Source organism: Brassica rapa, chromosome A05, assembly GCF_000309985.2.
Source record: "Brassica rapa cultivar Chiifu-401-42 chromosome A05, CAAS_Brap_v3.01, whole genome shotgun sequence".
Lineage (NCBI taxonomy): Eukaryota > Viridiplantae > Streptophyta > Magnoliopsida > Brassicales > Brassicaceae > Brassica > Brassica rapa.
Window position 1 is genome coordinate 24,755,797 of NC_024799.2, and position 19,758 is coordinate 24,775,554.

The 19,758-nt window shown below is 39.8% G+C and overlaps 3 protein-coding genes across 5 annotated transcripts in view; 2 read left to right on the forward strand and 1 right to left on the reverse strand.

Moving 5' to 3' along the window:
* Nucleotides 1-7,211: 7,211 nt before the first annotated feature.
* Nucleotides 7,212-14,832, reverse strand: LOC103870295 (splicing factor 3B subunit 3). The gene is made up of 16 exons (XM_018659157.2): nucleotides 14,573-14,832; nucleotides 13,824-13,958; nucleotides 13,603-13,679; nucleotides 13,437-13,520; nucleotides 13,106-13,193; nucleotides 12,853-12,995; nucleotides 10,849-12,748; nucleotides 10,351-10,658; nucleotides 9,939-10,254; nucleotides 9,698-9,853; nucleotides 9,468-9,612; nucleotides 8,812-8,888; nucleotides 8,333-8,469; nucleotides 8,066-8,174; nucleotides 7,602-7,883; nucleotides 7,212-7,511 (listed from the first exon to the last, which is right to left on the reverse strand). Exons 1-15 carry the CDS (start codon nucleotides 14,765-14,767, stop codon nucleotides 7,683-7,685), a joined length of 4,071 nt encoding a protein of 1,356 aa, XP_018514673.2. The 5' UTR covers nucleotides 14,768-14,832; the 3' UTR covers nucleotides 7,212-7,511; nucleotides 7,602-7,682.
* A 405-nt stretch (nucleotides 14,833-15,237) lies between these two features.
* LOC103870293 (myosin-2) lies at nucleotides 15,238-18,020 on the forward strand. Of its 3 annotated transcripts, none has more exons than XM_009148416.3 (4): nucleotides 15,238-15,400; nucleotides 15,476-15,531; nucleotides 15,672-16,607; nucleotides 16,689-18,020. In XM_009148416.3, the coding sequence occupies exons 3-4, from the start codon at nucleotides 15,687-15,689 to the stop codon at nucleotides 17,859-17,861; spliced, it is 2,094 nt and encodes a 697-aa protein (XP_009146664.1). In that variant the 5' UTR covers nucleotides 15,238-15,400; nucleotides 15,476-15,531; nucleotides 15,672-15,686; the 3' UTR covers nucleotides 17,862-18,020. The 3 variants fall into 3 exon arrangements, with proteins under 3 accessions (XP_009146664.1, XP_033147398.1, XP_033147399.1); XM_033291507.1 differs by having other exon boundaries at nucleotides 15,300-15,531; nucleotides 16,689-17,531; nucleotides 17,682-18,020; XM_033291508.1 differs by having other exon boundaries at nucleotides 15,300-15,531; nucleotides 16,689-17,151; nucleotides 17,311-18,020.
* Nucleotides 18,021-18,096: 76 nt separating this feature from the next.
* LOC103870296 (homogentisate solanesyltransferase, chloroplastic) overlaps nucleotides 18,097-19,758 on the forward strand; it is a gene marked incomplete in the record, with an annotated part of 2,561 nt that continues 899 nt past the window's right edge. The window contains 5 exon segments of the mRNA XM_033291524.1: nucleotides 18,097-18,363; nucleotides 18,605-18,726; nucleotides 18,808-18,954; nucleotides 19,038-19,263; nucleotides 19,361-19,434. Of these exon segments, the coding sequence (XP_033147415.1) occupies nucleotides 18,151-18,363; nucleotides 18,605-18,726; nucleotides 18,808-18,954; nucleotides 19,038-19,263; nucleotides 19,361-19,434 (782 nt within the window).

Sequence of the window (19,758 nt, forward strand, 5' to 3'; positions counted from 1 at the left end):
TTACGTGTTTTGAATCACGCTCACACCTCATATCACTGCCAAGAGTTTTAGGTACTCGTAAGAGACAACATATACCTCAAGATTATAATCGATTCCAAACTCGTATAGTCAACAAAGATCATGCTCACACATTGAGTTATTATTAATTATTTTGATAATTGGACTTTATATATAACATTCGAATGAAAAATTATTAATTATTTTGATTCTAGGGTATGTTTGAGGTATGACTGAGTTATCAATGAGTACTGGCTGAGTATTACTAATCGATACGACTGAGTTATTACAGCAGTTATCCAAAGTCAAATAGTTAACATAACAACAAACACAGGTTCACAAACAAATACAGTTTCATTATGAAAACAAATTGTTCATTCCAACATTTCCTCCTTCCTCGAGGATATCTGCTGCCATCTTCACCTGTAACCCTTGAATATTACTATCGTTTATGCCATCAAAAGTTACACCAAGCGCTAGACACTCCACAAACTTCAACGAATAAACCCCACAATCACCTGACATGTTGTTTTGTGGAATGTATCTTTTGCTCCTCCGTCTGAATGCGAACCTCTTCCTAGAATGCTTTCGGAGATCGGCAGGAATAAGCTCATTCAACATCCAGGGAAGCATCTCCAGTAGAGGTCTAAAAGCATTTAGCATTTTTTGCTCACTTTCGGGTGTTGACTCTCCATAGATTGGATCGTAGCAATCTATCTTCTCCTTGATCAGATCCACGTGAAACGCCACCCAGTGATTACCGCCGGTTTGAAGACATCCGTACACGTGATCCACATCTGCATACCACTTCAAGTTTGTTGTAAATTCTTCGGGGAATCTCCCGTTTACCAACGCTTCATAACCACTGTCTTTGAACTTGAACGAAGCAGGTTTCATCCTGAACTGCCTGTAATCGAGGGAAGCCCAAGAACTTAACAACCAAGGGTCTATGAAGCCAATCCGCTTGGACCAGAATGGAGTGGGATCTCGCATGGACCTTTGTATGAGGACGTTCATATACGCAGCGATATGCTAGACAAAGAAAAATAATAAGTCAGCCATAATATAATGAATTAAATATATAAGTCAGCCTTTATAGAATATATAAGTCAGCCTTAATAAAGACTTACATTATCAAACACCCATCCATATTCTTTGTCAGGCCACGGTCTTTCATGCATGAGTATGCTGTAGAAGTCACTCTCATGATCAGCTGAGGGTTCTACTGGTTTATCTTTAGGTGCTGGTGGTTTGGGTGGAATTGCCTTAATGTGTTGCTTCAGTTTTTCCAGTCGCGCCGGATCAACAGGTGCGCAAGGGTCGTATATTACTGATGAAGGCGTAATGTTCTTCCTCATGCAAGTCGTCTGTCCATTGTCTCCAATGTACGGAAAATCTGGTGCTGAATCAAGGTTCGTCAATGAAAACCCTTGTGGAGATAACTTAACTGATTTCTCCCGAAGTTCCTTTATCACGGAAGATCTAATCAATTCAGCTGGCTCGACATCAGACTCCGCCGCCAATGCGTTATCTTCCGCAAGAACTTCGTCGTTGGTCACAACACATTCCTCAGTCCGCTGTAACTCAGCCTCTTCTTCTTTCTTCTTCTTCGGTAACTCAGCCTCTTTTTCCTTCTTTTTTTTCTGTAACTCAGCCTCGTCTTCCTTCTTTTTCTTCTGTAACCCAGCCTCTTGTTTCTTTTGTAACTCAGCCGCTTTTCTCTTCTGTTTCTTCTCCTCGTTCTCTTTTTTCTTAGCCTCTTGCTTCTCCTTCCTCTTCAACGCAGCCTCTGCCCGCTGTGCTTTTTTCTTATCCTCGATAGCCTCATCCTTTACAGTAACAGTACGCTTGGCCTTGCCCCGTAAGCCGCGTCCATAGGCTGGAACGTTGGCATCCTTACCATCCTTAGCATCCTTAGTAATCTTTGCAGGAGAAACACTGATGAAATCAGTTTCATTAAAATCATCACCCAAAATCCTTCTCACCACTGTATCCTTCTCAAGCTCCGCATTCTTCTTTGCAGGGGTCTCAGCTAACGCTGGACTTTTGACTGACTTCTGCTGTTTCTGCTGCGCCGGCACCGGACTTTTGACAGCCTTCTCCTTCCGCTGCGGCGGCACTGGACTTTTGACAGCCTTCTCTTTCTGCTGCGGCGGCTCTGGACTTTTGACAGGCTTTTTCTGCTGCCGCGGTTCTGTCACTGGAGTTTTTACAGACTTCTCCTCCTGGGCCTGCGGTTCTACCACTGGACTTTTGTCCGACTTTTCCGGTGGCGACCTCCTACGAGGTGATGATGTCACTGATAAAGATTTTTCTACGCCGGCGGAGGAGAGTTTAGCATCGTTGTCGGGAATTTTCCTTTCCCCCAAAACTTTCAGACTCTGCTGCACTACAGCTTTCACCACGTTATCTAGGGTCTTCTCGTCCATCACTGGCCGGTTCCGGTCAAAATCGTAAGCGTCAAATTTTGCTGAAATATTCTGCAGAGCACTCACAAGATTCGTCAGAGTCGCTTTGTCCAATACAGCTTCCTCCTCGCTAGAACCCTTTCTCGTTTCAGCAGCTTCTTTCTTCTGCTTCTTTGTTGATGGCTCAGCTTCTGATGAAACTCCCTTCGTTTTCTTCTTCTTCTTCTTCTCATTCCCCTTCCCCTGCTCATCCCTCCGTACTTCCCAGAAACCTTTCACGTATCTACCTGCGTGTATGTCTTCTACCAACCTAACGAGTTGTGGGTCGTCAGGTTCATCCGACCATACAGAAAACATCTCTTCAATTGACTCCTTCATAACTATTCTCCTCAAACGGACCTGCAACACCAGTTTATCATAAACTCAGCCATCAAATAACACAAAACCAAGCCATCAAATAAATTAATTCGGTCACAATATAAAATAAACTCAGCCATCAAATAGACTAATTCGGCAACAATATAAAATAAACTCAACCATTAAGTAGCTGTTAACTCAGTCGTATAAGTAGCAGTTAAACATTACCTCGCCATGATCTTTGATTTCGTCAGACAAGACAGTATCAAAACTTGAACGTGTACGCCTTCCACCCCATCGCAAAAGAGGAACGTCTTCATTGTTGACCACTCTCCCAAACTTCTCACCGAAACAGACGATGGACTCATACGCCCAAACCAATAAAACGTCCTTCATGCTGCTTACTGTGTATGACTTTCCATCTGGAGACAGTGTTTTCAGAGAGTCAACAAGAACTTCGAATGCAGTCCGACCCCATGGATACGACCTCATGGCTTCATCGTCGAATACCCTTATTGCACTTTGAAAGGGTATCCTTGAATTGTGATGCAAACAGTACAGTCCCATGGCTTGAAGAAATAACATCCCCAACCACTTACGCTTTTCAAAACTCCAACCAGGACAGAACTCTAATGCTGCCTTCAGCTCATCATACTTGGGTCCCATCCCAAGCGGCACCTTCAACTCCTCCCAAAACTCTTTGTATTGATCAGGTTCAAAACTTTCTGTTGGCAATGGACCTGTGTTTAACCCAGTGATCTCACCAAACTCGAGCAAGCTAAACCTGATAACATCATCAGCCACAACAGACCATATCTCCTTTTTATGCACTCGCAGCTGTCTATATAGCAGATAGTGTACGGTCCTACCAGACCAAATGCTTTCGCGTGAAAGTAGCCTAGCAACTACTCCAATGGGAGAGTTCACCAGTTCTTCCCACACATCGAGTCCTATTGTTTCTTTAATGTGGGGGAAATGTCCTGCACGGAAATTATGATTGATATCTTTACCTTCTAGGTTAGAAGGGTAAAGTCTTGGAGGGTAATCACGTGGTTCGACTTGACTAACATCCATCTGATCATATAACACAACAATAAATCAGCCACAACATAAAAATAACACAGCCATATCATAATATTAAAATATATTAGGTCATATATATAACTCAGCCATAACATAATAATTACTCAGTTATAACATAACCATAACTCAGCCATAACATAATAATTACTCAGTTATAACATAACCATAACTCAGCCACAACAAAAAGCCCTAATTCAGACACAACAAAAGCCTAGACAATCACATATCTCAGCCGCAACATAACCCTAACTCAGACACAACAAAATCCTCGACAAACCCATAGCACAGTCAACATAACCCTAACTCAGTCGCAACAAAAACCTCGACACACCCATATCACAGCCTCAATATATAACTGACCCACAAACTCAACCAAAATACAATATATAACGTCGCGACATCTTACCGGAAAAGATGAACTCGTTGATGAGAATGCGGTGAAGGCGATTTCGTACAGACGACGGTTTCTAAAAACTCCGACGAGACAGAGTTCAACGACAGAGAGTTATAGAGAGTTCAACGACAGAGAGTTAGAGAGAGTTCGAAGAAGTAAAGAACAATGTCGACGAGGGTTTCGAAGGGTGAGACGATTTCGGTTTGCGGTTCCTTCTTCGACACAACACAGTTCTTCGTGTTCTTTTCTTTTTTTTTTTTTACAAAACCGTATGTATGATAGTAATAGTGATAGTGATAGAGACGGTTTGGTTTCAAAAAATAACTGATGTGATGTGGATTTTAAATAACTGATGTGGCTTTGATCTTTAAAATTAGTTTCAGAAAATAAAACATAACAAAAGCCCCTTATTGTAAATTACTAGGAAAAAGAAAACATTCTAGTAATAAAACAAAGATATACAACATTCTAGTAATAAACCATAAAATGTGTAACATTCTAGTAATTTTCTCATTATTTTATGCTCTCGCTGTCGGTTTCTTTAGTTTCAAGTTTATGATCATAACAGCTAGTTAGAGTATTTTGCATCCTCAGTGTAAAGACCGTAAAGAATGAGTCGTTTTTTTTGTTATTTTGCGTGTTAAATAAAAATATTAGGCTCTAGCTGTCGATTTCTTGAATATTAAGCTCATGAACATATATATGCTCTCAAAATCTTAGGTCTGTCAAATCTATGTTTATGTTTCTTAAAGGAAGCTAATACGTGGTAAATATGATGTATTGCTCAGACAAGGTGATACCGTAGTTTCCATAATTTTTTTGTTGCAATGCCAATTACACTCCAATGATTGAGTTGAATGACATACAAGTGAGAAAGGAATTTGTTGCTGCTGGGCGTGTCTGCACATATTTCTACAAAAGTGGATAAATAATGTTGTTTGGCATTATAACACAATGTGACGGAAAGAATATTCATTATAGATAATGGTAACCCTGTTTCAGGCTATGTTTTGTGACGTACAATAAAGAGAAGAAAACATTAATTATACGGTTGGTTCACGTCCATGACTTGTATCCAGAAGCATTTCCAATGGTGGACAGTAGCATTGCTGGTGATGATGCGACTCTCGATTCATGAAGGACACATTCTTGGTGGAAGAATTTGTAAGATACTACCTGGTGTTGGTGGATTTCTTGTGCAAATAGGTCCTTACTTGTTTGAGAGAGTTAATTTTACTGAAAATCAATGATTCATGAGTCTCCAATACATTAAATGGTTTTCATGAAGGCCTATTTGTCAAATGCAAAGTCTTGGAAATCACCAATTCTAGCAATTACAAATTAAACTTTCGTTACGTTTACGTACATCACTAGATGGCACGAGTTCGGACCCTCTCCCAGAAGCTTCCGATAATAAGTAGGTGTTTTTTTTCTTCTATAACTTGCATTACTGTCTGCGTTGCTTTCACGATGGATTTCAAGATTTTTAGAATTAAATCTCATTCAAGTAAACGAAGCCGGTCAGGTTTCCAATAGATTCTTTTTTTTTTCTGAAGAAATAACTACATTCATTCCTCGCAAACACTAGGAAAGAGGAAGCATACAAAGTCTTGGCCGTCATTTCCAATAGATTCTTTGTTATATAAAAGGTATGTATCGCTTCCATATTATTGTACATATTGGTTCTACAAAATGATCTCAGTCTTATTTCGGTACAATAGTTCTCAGTGTAAGGTGAACCCATAGTTCGATCCTCTTTGGCTACTAAATAATTTAACATTGCACTCCTTGACCCACAGAATTGTCGGTTGATCTTGGTCCGGACACTGTGGTTGATTCAAAAAAAAAAGGTTCTCAGTAGGGATCTTCTTCTTTGCTTATTCCTGAAGTAGCAAGACACAACACCGTTTGTGTTTCAAGTGAGAATATTGTACTTAGCCTTTCTCCCAAGTTGAGTGCACTCGAACCCTAACGTCTCTGCCAAGATTCTCTGAACATGGTTAGCAACGTCGTATGGGCTATTGCCGGATGAACAAGTGGCCTCCAATGGAAGCTGGTTAAGGAACGTAATCTCGTACTCTAGTGTCAGATTCATGAATAAGAATATCAAGTAGAGACCATTCCAACTTCTTAGAGGCCTTTGGAAGAATCCAAATCTACAATTAACCGCCACGGGCACGATCCTGTCTGTTAACTCCGCGAACATCGCGCTAAACCTGATATAATTGACCATTGCTTCACTAGGTTATGACTTATGATAGACAATTGTTTACATATGATTAGATAAAATGATAAGTAATATAAATGTGTTCACAGTTTAACCTTAGTACGAACGGTTGATAACAAATGGATCCTTCGGGACAAAGGATTATTTTATGCATGAGAAACAGAAATGTTTTAACCATATATGCATCATCATCGATTTGTTTGTTTTTATTATTTTTTTCAACTTTGATTATTGATTTGTTTGTTGCATGTGAAATTAGTTTAATCTCTAGCTGTCTGTTTCTTTAATTTCAAGTTTATGATCATATGCTTCAGAATCTTATACAACAGCTAGTTAGAGTATAGATGTGGTAAATAGTTCTTTTTTATTAATCTTCCAGGAATTCGTGAGAGGGTGATTATCTGAATAGTGTAAATTTTTAATCAATCTGTTTAAAATGTTCTTAGATGCCCATCTCTAGTTGTTATGTTTGCTAAATAATTTTCATTTATCAATTTTTATAAAGTATGATCAATAATTGTAAAATCCTATGTTTGTATGTTTCTTATATATGTACTTTTTGCTCACACCAAGATGATAGCATAGTTGTGAAAACACCGTATCATACTGGTTAAACTTTAAAAATTTCATATACCTAAGTCTAGAATTCGAATCATCCCAGCTACGAGGTACATGTTTCAAAATTCCTGGAAAAATCGATTTACATGGTGCAAGTAACAAGTAAATCCTTTGAAACAGACACCACTAGATAACTAATATTTTTATATTTTTTTTTTATCAAATCAGTTTGTCTATCTATCCCTTTGTTTAAAGTTTAACATAACATGAAGAAACATTTGGTTATTATTCTTTATGTACACAATGATACCGAGTCCTAGGCATTAAAAGAAACCACATCTCAACTTCTGTACATAGGGAAAGTATGCTCCTCCACAAAATGTCTCAGAGGGAGAGAATAAGGATTAGTCGTTAAGACTCACTGCCCTCAAGAACACAAAGGCAACTCCTATGACTCTGGATGTTTTTTTCCAAACTCTTTTGCACCCTATAAGCAATCATGTCGATAAGCTTGTAAGTATTCACAATTCACCACTTCACTACCACTATTACAAAGAATTTGGCCTCAGTTACGCACCAGATTGGATCATTGAATCCGTTGGTCGTGGAATATAAGTTGCAATCTTGCGGAGAGAAAGGGAGCTGAGAAGAGGATTGACTAGTGGAGAGCGTAATGGACACGCTCGAGCAATTGTACAACTTGGTGTAGCATGAGAGGCGGAGAAGAACATTGCTTTGAAATTGCTTTTAATGCGCTTGACGATGGTTGAGGTGTCGATAAAACTGACTCCTGCTGTCTATTTGTAAGCTCCAAGAACTGAGCAAGCATGTCTCCGTCCAAAATCTTTGTCGCTTGGGACTGCAACATTGTCAAAACTTATGTTTCGTACTACCAATAATGGATAAGAAACAACTTTTAACAATATCCTCTATATATATGTCTACATCGCACGCAAATTTAATGACCAACCCAATGCAGGCAGTGAAATGATATTTCATGTCACATCTAAGAAAATTAGAACTGCTTTGTGGTTCGCTTACCGGATTCTCTCGACCTCTGAACTCCTTATGATCATTACCAAGAACAGGAGCAGTCAGAGGATGGACCACGAGCTTTGCTTGGACAGCTTCTAGGAGTTCATATTCCTCCCTACAGAAATTTGTGGCCAGACTATGAGTGACTAAGTATAAACACAAGACCAGAAGTATTTTCATATTTTGCAAAAACTGTTAATATTCCATGATATGCAGATACAGCGACGAAATACCATTAACTAGCTATGTCTTCAGTTAGATATTTAATTATACCTTGAAATAGGAGCAAAGACGAATATACTTCCCAACAGTGTGCCAGCTATGATAGTGTCATCAGCTGCGTCAATACTTTTACTAAGACCATAACTTCGCAGCACATCATCAGCTGGAAGTTTGTAAATGTTGCAACCCTGTTCACAATGTAGGGGAAAGCAACATAGATCATATTAGGGGCAAGCAATATAGATCATATTGGTTAATTATGTAACTGAAATGTACAACAAGAAACTTGACTAAAACTTTCTATTGCCATGAGAATCCGATAATAAATACTGAACATGCACCCATTTAAGCTCAAGGACTTGTTAGACCAATGCACCAAGTAATCGTTTTCTATAACCTAAGACATTTAAATACTTATCTAAAGAGCACACAACTAGGTGAATAGAAGGCGAATCAGATAGCAGCACTAACTTTTCAAGTTACTGTGATACAGTGAAATGCTCAATTTCAATTTCAAGTTTAGGATTTACCTTTTTGATAGCCATGGCAATCTCACCCATGTGATAAGCACAGTTTAGATTCAGGTTGGACTCCGGATTTGAATATTCTGGATCATCAAGATGTATTTCCAGTTAGCAAATTCTTCTGAATCATAAGAAAGCCTCTATTAAGAGTATTTTCAACTAGTTTGTTCCATAGCCCCTAGAAGAATCCTAAGAACAAGCAATGTCAGTAGACTAAATACTAAAATTTTAGTCCCATAAAAGGTAGTCAGTTTCAATGACGATGCCATCTTCCACATGTCAGGAAGCTTCTTTTTACTTAAACGAACATGGAACATCTGACCAGATAAGAAAATTCTAGTTTGAAAGAAGGTACAGGTGCCCTAACAGATTGCTTTAAGGTTGGAGATCCGAACAAAGCTATATGTTCTGAAAAATCTTAATGATTGCATACTCCTCCAACTGTGATACCCCTTAGCTGATGCAGCATATTAAATTTGGACAGAGTATAAATCACACTAGTAAAATATATGCATCTATCATCTACAAGTTAACAGTTACACATTTGGATACGCTTTCATGTCCCACTGTCGAATTGTTGGATATAATCTAAACTCTAGATAAGGAAGAGCCAAAAGAGAGTAAAAATCTGAGCCAACAAGAAAAGGCCAAGTGTTTCGTACCAAAGTCTGAATGATCTTTGCAAGACAAGATAGCTATACTCCCCTTGCGATCAGATACAGCAACAGAATTGGCATCCATTAGAAAGCAATCACCAACTAACCGCTGCGCCGGATCACAATATATTTGGTGAAGTTTCTTCACATCCTTCAAATAACATGAAAAAAGAAAGAATATCAAATACTGACAGTCAAAGAAGAGGACATATTAGAAATGGACATCAGAAGGTAACCTCATGATAAGAATAGAATAGAACACCATCACGGCAATCCCCAACAACAATTCTCGTGAAGTATGTGCGCAGAGATGTTATCATGAAACGAGTCCTTCCCACTGCAAACCTTTTCATTCTCTCAGGACTATCGTTCGGAAAGCCGCATACATAGAACTATTGAAGAGCAGCATATTTGTTAGCAGATTAGTATGCTAAACAATTAGCACCAAAAAAAATAGATCATCAAAGTGAGGCTTACAGCATTGCCAGCAGACGCTAGGAAGAAATGATCAAGGTATGGACAGATGGCAAGTACCATTCCAGGCCAAGTTGTTGCACAGGCCAATCTCAAATGCCATGTTTCAGATTCATCAATTTTGATTCCATCATAGCTGTTATCATCAGGACTGCTGCAGAGACTACTGCTTGATAGTTGCTCTGTTGTGCATCCCACAACATCACGAAAAGGCGATGTACGTTGGGAAGATGAACCAGCCTTTGAGCAGATTGCCATTGAACCACTATCCGAGTTGTGAGTGTGTTCTAAGCAGAGAATGATTAATCGGCCTCTTGTACTGTAAAACAGGTATTCAAAGATAAAACACACAATCAGCAAAAAGTTCTTCTTACTTGGTAGAATTAAAAAGTGGCTTAAGAACCAGATTTTAAACCTTTCAGCTTCACCACTGGGTAGTATAGCAGGACCAAAAGACAAACTCGTCCCAACCACAAGGACCTGCTCATTTCCCACACGTACAAGCTCCATTGACTTTCCAGTTTCTCCAGGTTTGAGCTTGTAGGATGATAACACTGACCCACTGAGCGGGTCCACACAGCATATATCAGACGTACACGCATCATACAAATCAGTTCTCATCACAATCAATAGTTTGCTTTCACTATGGTAGATAACCTTTCGCGGAGTGCCTCCAAGGTGAAACTTTTGCGCATTAAGCCGTTTGCTGTGCACCATCTCCACCTAGACAACAAGCAAATACATCAAGCAACCATAGACGGACCAAAATAATACTTCTAAACCATAGAAAAAACTAATACTTTGTTCGTTCCTAATTATTTTTCAAGTAAAGTATATCAGAAAATTAAACAGTGATTGATAGAATTAACAGTGACAATCTGGAACTAAAATTTGTAAAATAGAATATATTTACCAGATGTAAACAGTTCTCTGCAACAAAAAGAATTCCTTGAGGGCATTCAGGCGAGCATACAGGAGTTGCATGGGTAGAAGGTTGGAATGAGATGGAAGTGTAGGAAAGACTTTGCCGAGCTGTTTGTAACAACCATGCCCTGTCACTAAGAGCTATGATGTCTGAATCTAGTGAATCACTGAGCGGAACCAGAAAAACAGGTGTGATGCCGATACGTCGGGTGGCAATTAACAGAAGGTCACTCGCAACACTGTCCATCTCTTCTTTACAGTGACCGGATGAATGTGAAAAGGGAGGCCACTCAAAACGTAGCAGCATTCCATTTCTTAACCCAGAAAGGACATAAACTTGATCAACTAACACGAGTCTTACATCTTGAGGAATACATCCACTGATAACAGTTCCCATTGTGTTTGTTAGCGATACCCTCCCAGAAGCAAGGACTCGAACACCACCACCATCTTCTTCTGAGAAGGAGACGACCTCAACAGAAGGCTTATGTGTGCCAATCAGAAACGTATAGCCTCGCTCCATACCAGAGGGAATCGCAGCTTTACTACAACTATTATCCACGGCACAAGCGCGTGGTCTCTTTTTTCCAATATATTTTTGAGGAACTGAGATGCAGGAGACTTCATACTGCAATGTTACTCGTTGAATCTCATAGATTTCACAGCACTGAGATGATACTGATTTGACTCCGAGAATAGACAGGAAACAAGGGTTAGACGTAGACACAACTATCAGATTTTCACCGACTGCCCCCAAGCTGATACTGACATTTTCTGGAAACCAAGAGGAGAAAAACGGTGAAGAAACAGGAATGCCATCAACATGAGCATCCACGGTGGGCATGCACAGCCTTATTGCATCTCGGTGAATCTGAACCAACAAACCATCGGCAACGAGTCCACACGCCAAGGTGCAAACATCAGGCTGGAAACCAACTGAATCGGTGACATCTTTAAAACTTAATCCAACTGATAAGACCCTTGTCTCTTCAACAAACGACAGAACAAGAAACGAATGGTACACATCAGTGAGCTTCATTTTAACAGTCCAAGTACCAGTGATTCCTTGATAAACAGGTGCGGTTTTCAGAAGTTTTTCTACGTTAATGCCACTACGGATAATTCTTAAAGAGCCTTCAGGCGTTACGCCACAGCAAGCAAAGATTTGGTCTCTTTTCTCATTCTGGTCATCCACAACTGAGAAATCCAAGATCGGAGCTATATTTTGAATGGAACTCATCCAATGTAGCTTCTCGGTTCCCACTTTGAAAACCGTTCCATCAGCCATTTCGGCGAACGTGGCCAGGAACTCACCTTCCACCCATAATATTTCCTTGCACGGTAGACCTTTGTATAAACACTCTGATACATTAACTTTAACCCCATCATCTTCATAGATGAGCTCAAACATGAAAAATTCGCCATCATCTAAGCAAATAATCATCCGGGGATTGTGATTATGTTCCGGCGGCTCCCAAGTCCATGAAGAGACATGCTTGGAGCTCAACTTTCCATTGTCACTTTCATTATCAATGAACATGGGATCATAATCCCTTAGCTCTAACAAAGCACATGCGGCAACATTAAAAAGGCCCTCATCGTCTCCATCTTGTACTCTACACGACTCTTCAAGAAACTGCTCTTCCACTAATGATGCAGGAACAAGATCTAAGGACGTCCTAACCAAACAGCAAGGGTTCTGAGGATCTCTAAGATCCATTAAGAGCGCATCACCCATCCTTAACAGAAAGGCGAATCCAGAGGAGTGAGGAACTTCGACAATACTATGTGCTAGAGCCCCAGCTTCAACATACTCTGATATTAAACATATGGATTCCTCTTTGACATTCCATCTAAACAAAACCAGCTCATTCAGGAGAGACCCTTTCCTATACAATCAGAAAAATACTGAGGTAAGCAGCCCTGGGATAACAGACTCCTATGAAGCAAGAATAATAACTAAAAACAAAGCTTTTCAAATTGCAAGGATTACCTATTTAAAACGATGGCAAGAACAGGATCATAATCCATGGACTCATTAAAACCTTTAGAAATGAAACACATGCTCCAAATAGTACCAGATACTGCTTGTTCAGAGCTAGCCTTCCCTCCGTCTTCAGAAGGATAAAATATCCTCTAAAAGTAAAAGAAGAAAAATAAATTAACTTATATCACTCATGCCAAGGCAGCTTTCTTGTCAAATAAAGTTACAACATGCTCCCCAAGTTGGTGACATAAATCAATACCTTAAGAATAATATCAGCCATAGACGATGTTGAGAGGGAAAATAGCGCAAAGCGATCATGATATGCACTGACAGCAAGAAAAAGTCCGCTGCAAATTGCATAATAGGACTCAATATTACTCATTGCTATTCAAAAAATAAATATGGTATGTTAAACAATTACAATATTGCTTCAACAAATTCAATTTTTTTTTGCCAGAAAATCCAATAGTGAGCACTTCATAACTAGGCAAAATGCACAAAAGAGATACAGCTAGTCCATTATTCTAAAAGCAGTATATCTACAGGCACCAACAGAATCATCTATGTAATAAACTGGAATGAAAACTTGCCTAGAATCTACAGTGAGCATTCTTCCAAGTTGATCCCTCGAATTTCCTGGACTAGAAAGTTGAACATGTTGTATCGGCGAGAACCTACACCACATGGCAGTAAAATGAGTAAGATGACAATGACATGAGCTAATCGGGAATAAATAAGAGCAGACGTAGAAGAAACCTGTGCATTTCATTGCTAAATGAGAGAAATGAGAGCTTTCCAGAATCAGAAAGAACAGCCAAAAGGTCTTTACCCATCTGAAAAAGGAAAATAGATGGTTGACATATCAAATCACAGATGTCTGCATTCCATTAATTAACAAAACCAAAGATAACTTGTCACCCATTTAAAAAAAAATTCCTGATCACTGAAATAAACTCTTGGGAATGGGAAATGCATACCTGAAAACTATTTGAGTACGGTTTATTACTCTGAGGTATAACAGCCAAATCCTTAATAGTTCCAAATACATTCTGTTCACACACCGATTCAACAACCCCGTCTTCACCGATAACCGCCAACTCTATGCAGGTCTCCTGATATGAGCAAAAAAGAAAACATTCTAGTTACTGATTAAACAGCAAGATATTAATATAGCACACAAATTGCTCTAGACAATAGCTTTTCCCACAAACACATAAAAATAATCCTGGCTCCATGATGTCTAAATCTTTTAACTCATATGACCTGACGAGTAACTAAATCAGAAAAAAAAATTCAGGATCTACTAATCCCCTAAGCAGATGCAACCATACTAAAAATAAAACTTTACAAATTCAGAAGGAAATTTCTAAGAAGAAGAAGAAGGAAAAAAAGTGAAATTTCAAGCTAGGATCAAAAACTTCCTGAATATATATATATATATATATATAGGAATGCCTGGATTGGATTTTGCTAACTATTTATCCATTCAAAACAAAAAGTCTTGATCATTTATAGTATTCATAATAATGCAACTTCCACACTCTAACCACAAGAAAGCATACAAAGTTTACTCTTTTTGACAATGCCCTCAACAAAGAAAAACAAAAAACAGCTAAAAATTGAAACAAGTGGAGATTCTTGAGTGGCAAATCTCAATCCCTAAAAAGAGAGATATAAACGGAAAAAAAAATTTCCATTACAGGAAGGAGGGGGGCAAAGGCCTAACCTTGCCGAAAACTATGTCGCGGGAGGAGCGAGAGCGGAAATAGCCATAGGCAACCTGGAGAACGACGCTGGGGCGGAGGACGCACTTAGCGAGGTAATGATCCCCTGCGGATGAGGGAGGAGGAGGAGTGGGAGCAGCCGCAGCGGCAGAGGAAGATTGAGACTGAGCGGAAGATTCATCCTCCGGAGCCGCCATCTTCAACACAAAAGGAACCGGGCGAAAGGGTCGTTCTTTCTTTTAGTTTTCTTCTCTCTCTCTCTCTCTCTTTGTCTCGACAGACTAAAGAACTAATTTTGTATCAGTAACACTGTTCGATAATAACTTTATATTATATAATATCATTAAGATAAACTTAGGAATAATCCTGTAGTGGTCGTGCAGATTTACATCCAGTTCTATGGCGTGAAGTAGGTTCTCACCTGTTAAGTCAGATCTCGATTCTCACCCACTATAGTGTCTCTCGTACAAATAGTAATAGCACCGACGCAAGTTCGCGATCATAAACCGGAAAGATATACAAAGTTAAATCCTTTGTTATATAGTACAAGAGATGGATATAAAAAGATTCCAACTTTAACTATCAGTGATACCTCAATCAGACGATCAGTTATTAGCAAACCGAGATTAGCCTCCCAAGTTAGAAGACATTAAATATTGGACATACACAACAAACGACGTATGTTTAAAAAGGTAAAGCATGTCACACACTCTATGTAGTATGTATTGAGAGAGTTTAATGTTATACAAAATGTTGTAGAAACCAATTACAAAAAAAAAAAAGAGACTTTTTAGAAGAGCGACACACCGATCATTGCGCCAAAACCAAAGGTGTCTCTCCCTCTCTTCCTCCAATCTCATTTCTTCTTACTTTTGTTCTCCCTCTTGATTAGTTTTCCATTACAGGCTCTATTAGTTCTTCCTGCGATTGTCTCCTTACCTGTTTAGGACACGAACTCTAGGTAAAGTTTTCACCTTTTTCGGTTTCCACATTCGTTTTATATCAATCCAACAGTTGAATTAAATTTCGAACCTTTCGTTTATGCCCTGATCGTGTCTTGTCTGAATCGGTTAAGTTTCTGTTTACCCTTGTGTGTGTTAGAGATAAAACATCAAAATGGATCCACCAGTGTCAGATCCTGACAAAATCAACAACCAGAAAGAAGCAGGACCTTCCTTCCACTGCCCTCTCTACGACACACAGCTCGTCCACAAGATCTCCCTCACTTTCCTCCCCGGCCTCGCCACCGCCTGCGTCGACAACACCACCGGAGACATCTTCAAGACCCCTGGCTCCGTCGCCGCCGACGTCAAACAAGAAATGATCGAGTACCTAAACCACAGAAGCGAAACCTTCGTGGCTGACCACATCCTCCTCTCCTCATCGTCAGAGATCGAACCTTCCTCACACGACCCTTACGACGTCGTATCGGACTTCGTCGACGACTTCGCCACCTCCAAGAGGAACCTCTTCAGCCGCGTCTCCGGGTGGCTCCTCAGCGAGAGGAGGGAGGACAACATTGATGACTTCGCGCAGGAGATGGAGGTCAGCGGCTTCTGGCTGAACGATCACATCGAAGGAATAGCTCAGACGCTGCTCAAGAACGTGGACTTCAAAGGTCTTTCTCACTGCGAGATGAAGTTTCAAACACAAGGAGAGCTTGAGGAGCATGTGCTGACTTGTGGTTATAGGACGATGGACTGCGGGAACGAAGGGTGTAATGCTGTCTTCTGCGCGAACCAGAGGGAGAGTCATGATGCCGTTTGCCCGTTTAAGATTATTCCCTGCGAGCAGGGGTGTTTGGAGAGTGGTGGTATCATGAGGCGTGAGATGGATAGGCATTGTATTACTGTGTGTACTATGAAGCTTGTGAACTGTGCGTTTCGTGGTGTTGGTTGTTTGGATGATGTGCGTCAGTGTGAGGTTCAGCAGCATTATTTGGATAGTGTGGGGTCTCATTTGATGTGTGTTCTCAAAGGTATGTATAAAGAAGCGTCTTTGGATGATCTCAAACCTCGAGCTGAAGAGATACTGCAGGTGAGAATATATAAGCAAAGTACATTTAGGTTTAAGGATGAATCTTTTTGGTTGATGATTTTTTTGTGCGGTGTGTTGCAGTTGTCTACGCGGTTGTCTGAAGCTCGAAATGCAAGAGCGCTGACGAATCTTGTTAAGGAGATTGATGCAAAGCTGGGGGCTTTAGTGATCAAACCAAAGAAGGAGAAGAAAGCTTTAGAAGAAGCTGAGATCAAAGGGAAACCAGAGACAGCTAGTGAGAAGATTCCGGAAGATAAAGTGGTTTCAAAGGAAGCAGAGGTTGTGGTAGATGATGCAATGGTGGAAGAAGTTGGGAAGAAAGTTTCAGAAGCTGAGATAGCTGAGAATGTTGATAAAGAAGGCGAGCTTAAAGCTCAGAAGCTTTTGGAAATGGATGAGTTCATCAAAGAAGGAGAGGATAGCTCTGCAGCTGATTTGGCAGAGAGAACTGAAACCAAAGCTCCAGAAGTTGTGGTCATGGATGAAGATAAGGAAGAGGAAGAGAGTCCAAAGACCAAACAGACAAGAACAAATGAAACCAAAGGTTTAGAGACTGAAGCCAGTGATGTGATTGATGAAGAGAATAGAGAGACAAAGATATCAGCTGAAACCAAAAAAGAAGCTCCCTCAACAATACTCTTGGACAAGGAGGAGAATGAGGAGGGAGCAGAGGCAAAACAGATAAGCACAAATGAAAGTAAAGGTGTAGAGACTAAAGTCAATGACATGATTGATGAAGAGAATAATAAAGAGACAAAGATACCAGCTGAAACCAAAAGTGAAGCTCCCTCAAGAATAGTCATCATGGATAAGGAGGAGAATGAGGAGGGAGCAGAGACAAAACAGACAAGTACAAATGAAACCAAAGGTGTAGAGACTGAAGTCAATGACGTGATTGATGAAGAGAATAAAAAAGAGACAAATGTATCAGCTGAAACCAAAAGCGAGTCTCTCATGGACAAGGAGAAGAATGAGGAGGGAGCAGAGACAAAACAGACGAGAACAAATGAAAGTAAAGGTGTAGAGACTAAAGTCAATGACATGATTGATGAAGAGAATAATAGAGAGACGAAGATATCAGATGAAACCAAAAGGGAAGCTCCCTCAAGCATAGTCATGGACAAGGAGGAGAATGAAGAGGGAGCAGAGACAATCAACTCAAGTGCTAGTGCTTCTGATGAAGCTGAAGCATTGTCAAAGAGCTCAGAAGGTTTCTCTAAAGCACAAGCTGAAACCGAACCAAATTTTTCTTGACATCTCTCAAGAGACCAAACTTAACATGAAGGGTGTTTTCTTTCCCCTCTTTACAAGATTTTGTATGTTTTATCTTTCATTAATTTTTTAAGTCGTCAAATGTAATCCAGTTTTGTATTTACTTTATCAATTGATTATGATTTAATTTTTTAATTCAAATTAAAAGTTGTTGGCTTCTACTGATAGATTTCAAGAATAGAGGAACCGGATTGCAAAATGCAATCTCTTTAATGGTTTGGTCGTAACAGCAAGTGGCAGAGTGAGAGTTTTTGTGTGGCTAGTGGCATCAATGGAGCTCTCGATCTCACATTCACCCTGTCTTCGGTTCTCCTCTTCATCACCTCGTTTCTTAGCAGCTTCTTCTCATCATCATCATCGGCCTTCGTTGCATTTAGCTGGGAAGCTTTTAAGCAGGCCTAAAGATGTTGGCTTCACGAGCTTATCAAGTTCGTGTTTGCGGTCGAAATTTGTTTCAACTGGTTATAGAAAAATCTCGATCCGGGTATGGTTTCTTTCTACGCTTAAGCATGTTAGCTGTTGCGTTGACTTCTAGTGAAGTTTGGTTGGAATATACTTTTGTCTGAAACTAGACAGCTCAGAAAGTTCGATTCTGTTTCAATCTTTTTGCCTCTAATCTGTTCCAATGGAAAAATGCCATTCATTCATTTGAACAACATCTTATGTTGCTTCTCTGAAATAATATTTAGTGTTGATTAACGTTTTACTTGTGGCGTTTTTATCAGGCATGTTCTCAGGTTGGTGCTGCTGGTTCGGATCCAGTTCTTGATAGAATTGCGCGTTTCCAAAATGCTTGCTGGAGATTTCTTAGGCCACATACCATCCGTGGAACAGCTTTAGGATCCACGTTAGTATATGTTTGTTTGCATACTGAAAGAGCTCCACATTCCTTGGTTTCGTTTTGGCTGACTATAAATTTTAATGGCAGTGCCTTGGTTACAAGAGCTTTGATAGAGAACACTCATCTCATTAAGTGGAGTCTCGTACTCAAGGCGCTTTCAGGTCTTCTTGCTCTTATATGTGGGAATGGTTATATTGTTGGCATCAATCAGATCTACGACATTGGCATTGACAAGTATGTAACATCACTATGACGCATATGATGATTACATGTAAAGTACTTTTGTTTGAGGTTGAAGTATTTGTTTTCTTTTGCAGAGTGAACAAACCATACTTGCCAATAGCAGCAGGAGATCTCTCAGTGCAGTCTGCGTGGCTGTTGGTGATATTTTTCGCAGTTGCAGGGCTAACAGTTGTTGGAGTCAACTTTGGTCCATTCATTACATGCCTATACTCTCTTGGTCTTTTTCTGGGGACTATCTATTCTGTTCCACCATTTAGAATGAAGAGATTTCCAGTTGCAGCGTTTCTTATTATTGCCACGGTAGGGGGCTGTGTTTTATGCTTCTGTATCTGATAACTCAACTATAACCATGTTGGCAATAGTAACATGTCTTTTGTATTTGACATTTCCTTATCAGGTACGAGGTTTTCTTCTTAATTTTGGTGTGTACCATGCTACTAGAGCTGCTCTTGGACTTTCGTTTCAGTGGAGGTTAGTAATCATATGCACAACATTTGATAAATAGGTCAATACAGCTTCAAAACTTGTGGTTAACCAACTTCTAATGGAGCATATATATATATATATATATGTAATACTCAACTTTTTATTCGGCATGTGCAGTGCACCTGTGGCTTTCATCACGTCTTTTGTGACACTGTTTGCACTAGTCATTGCTATTACGAAAGATCTTCCTGATGTTGAAGGAGATCGCAAGTAAGTAATTGCACATATAGCGTTTGCTTATATACTCAGCGTCCCATAGCAGAGGAGATTCTATTACTAAGTCCTAGCCGCCTCTTATCAATCATTATT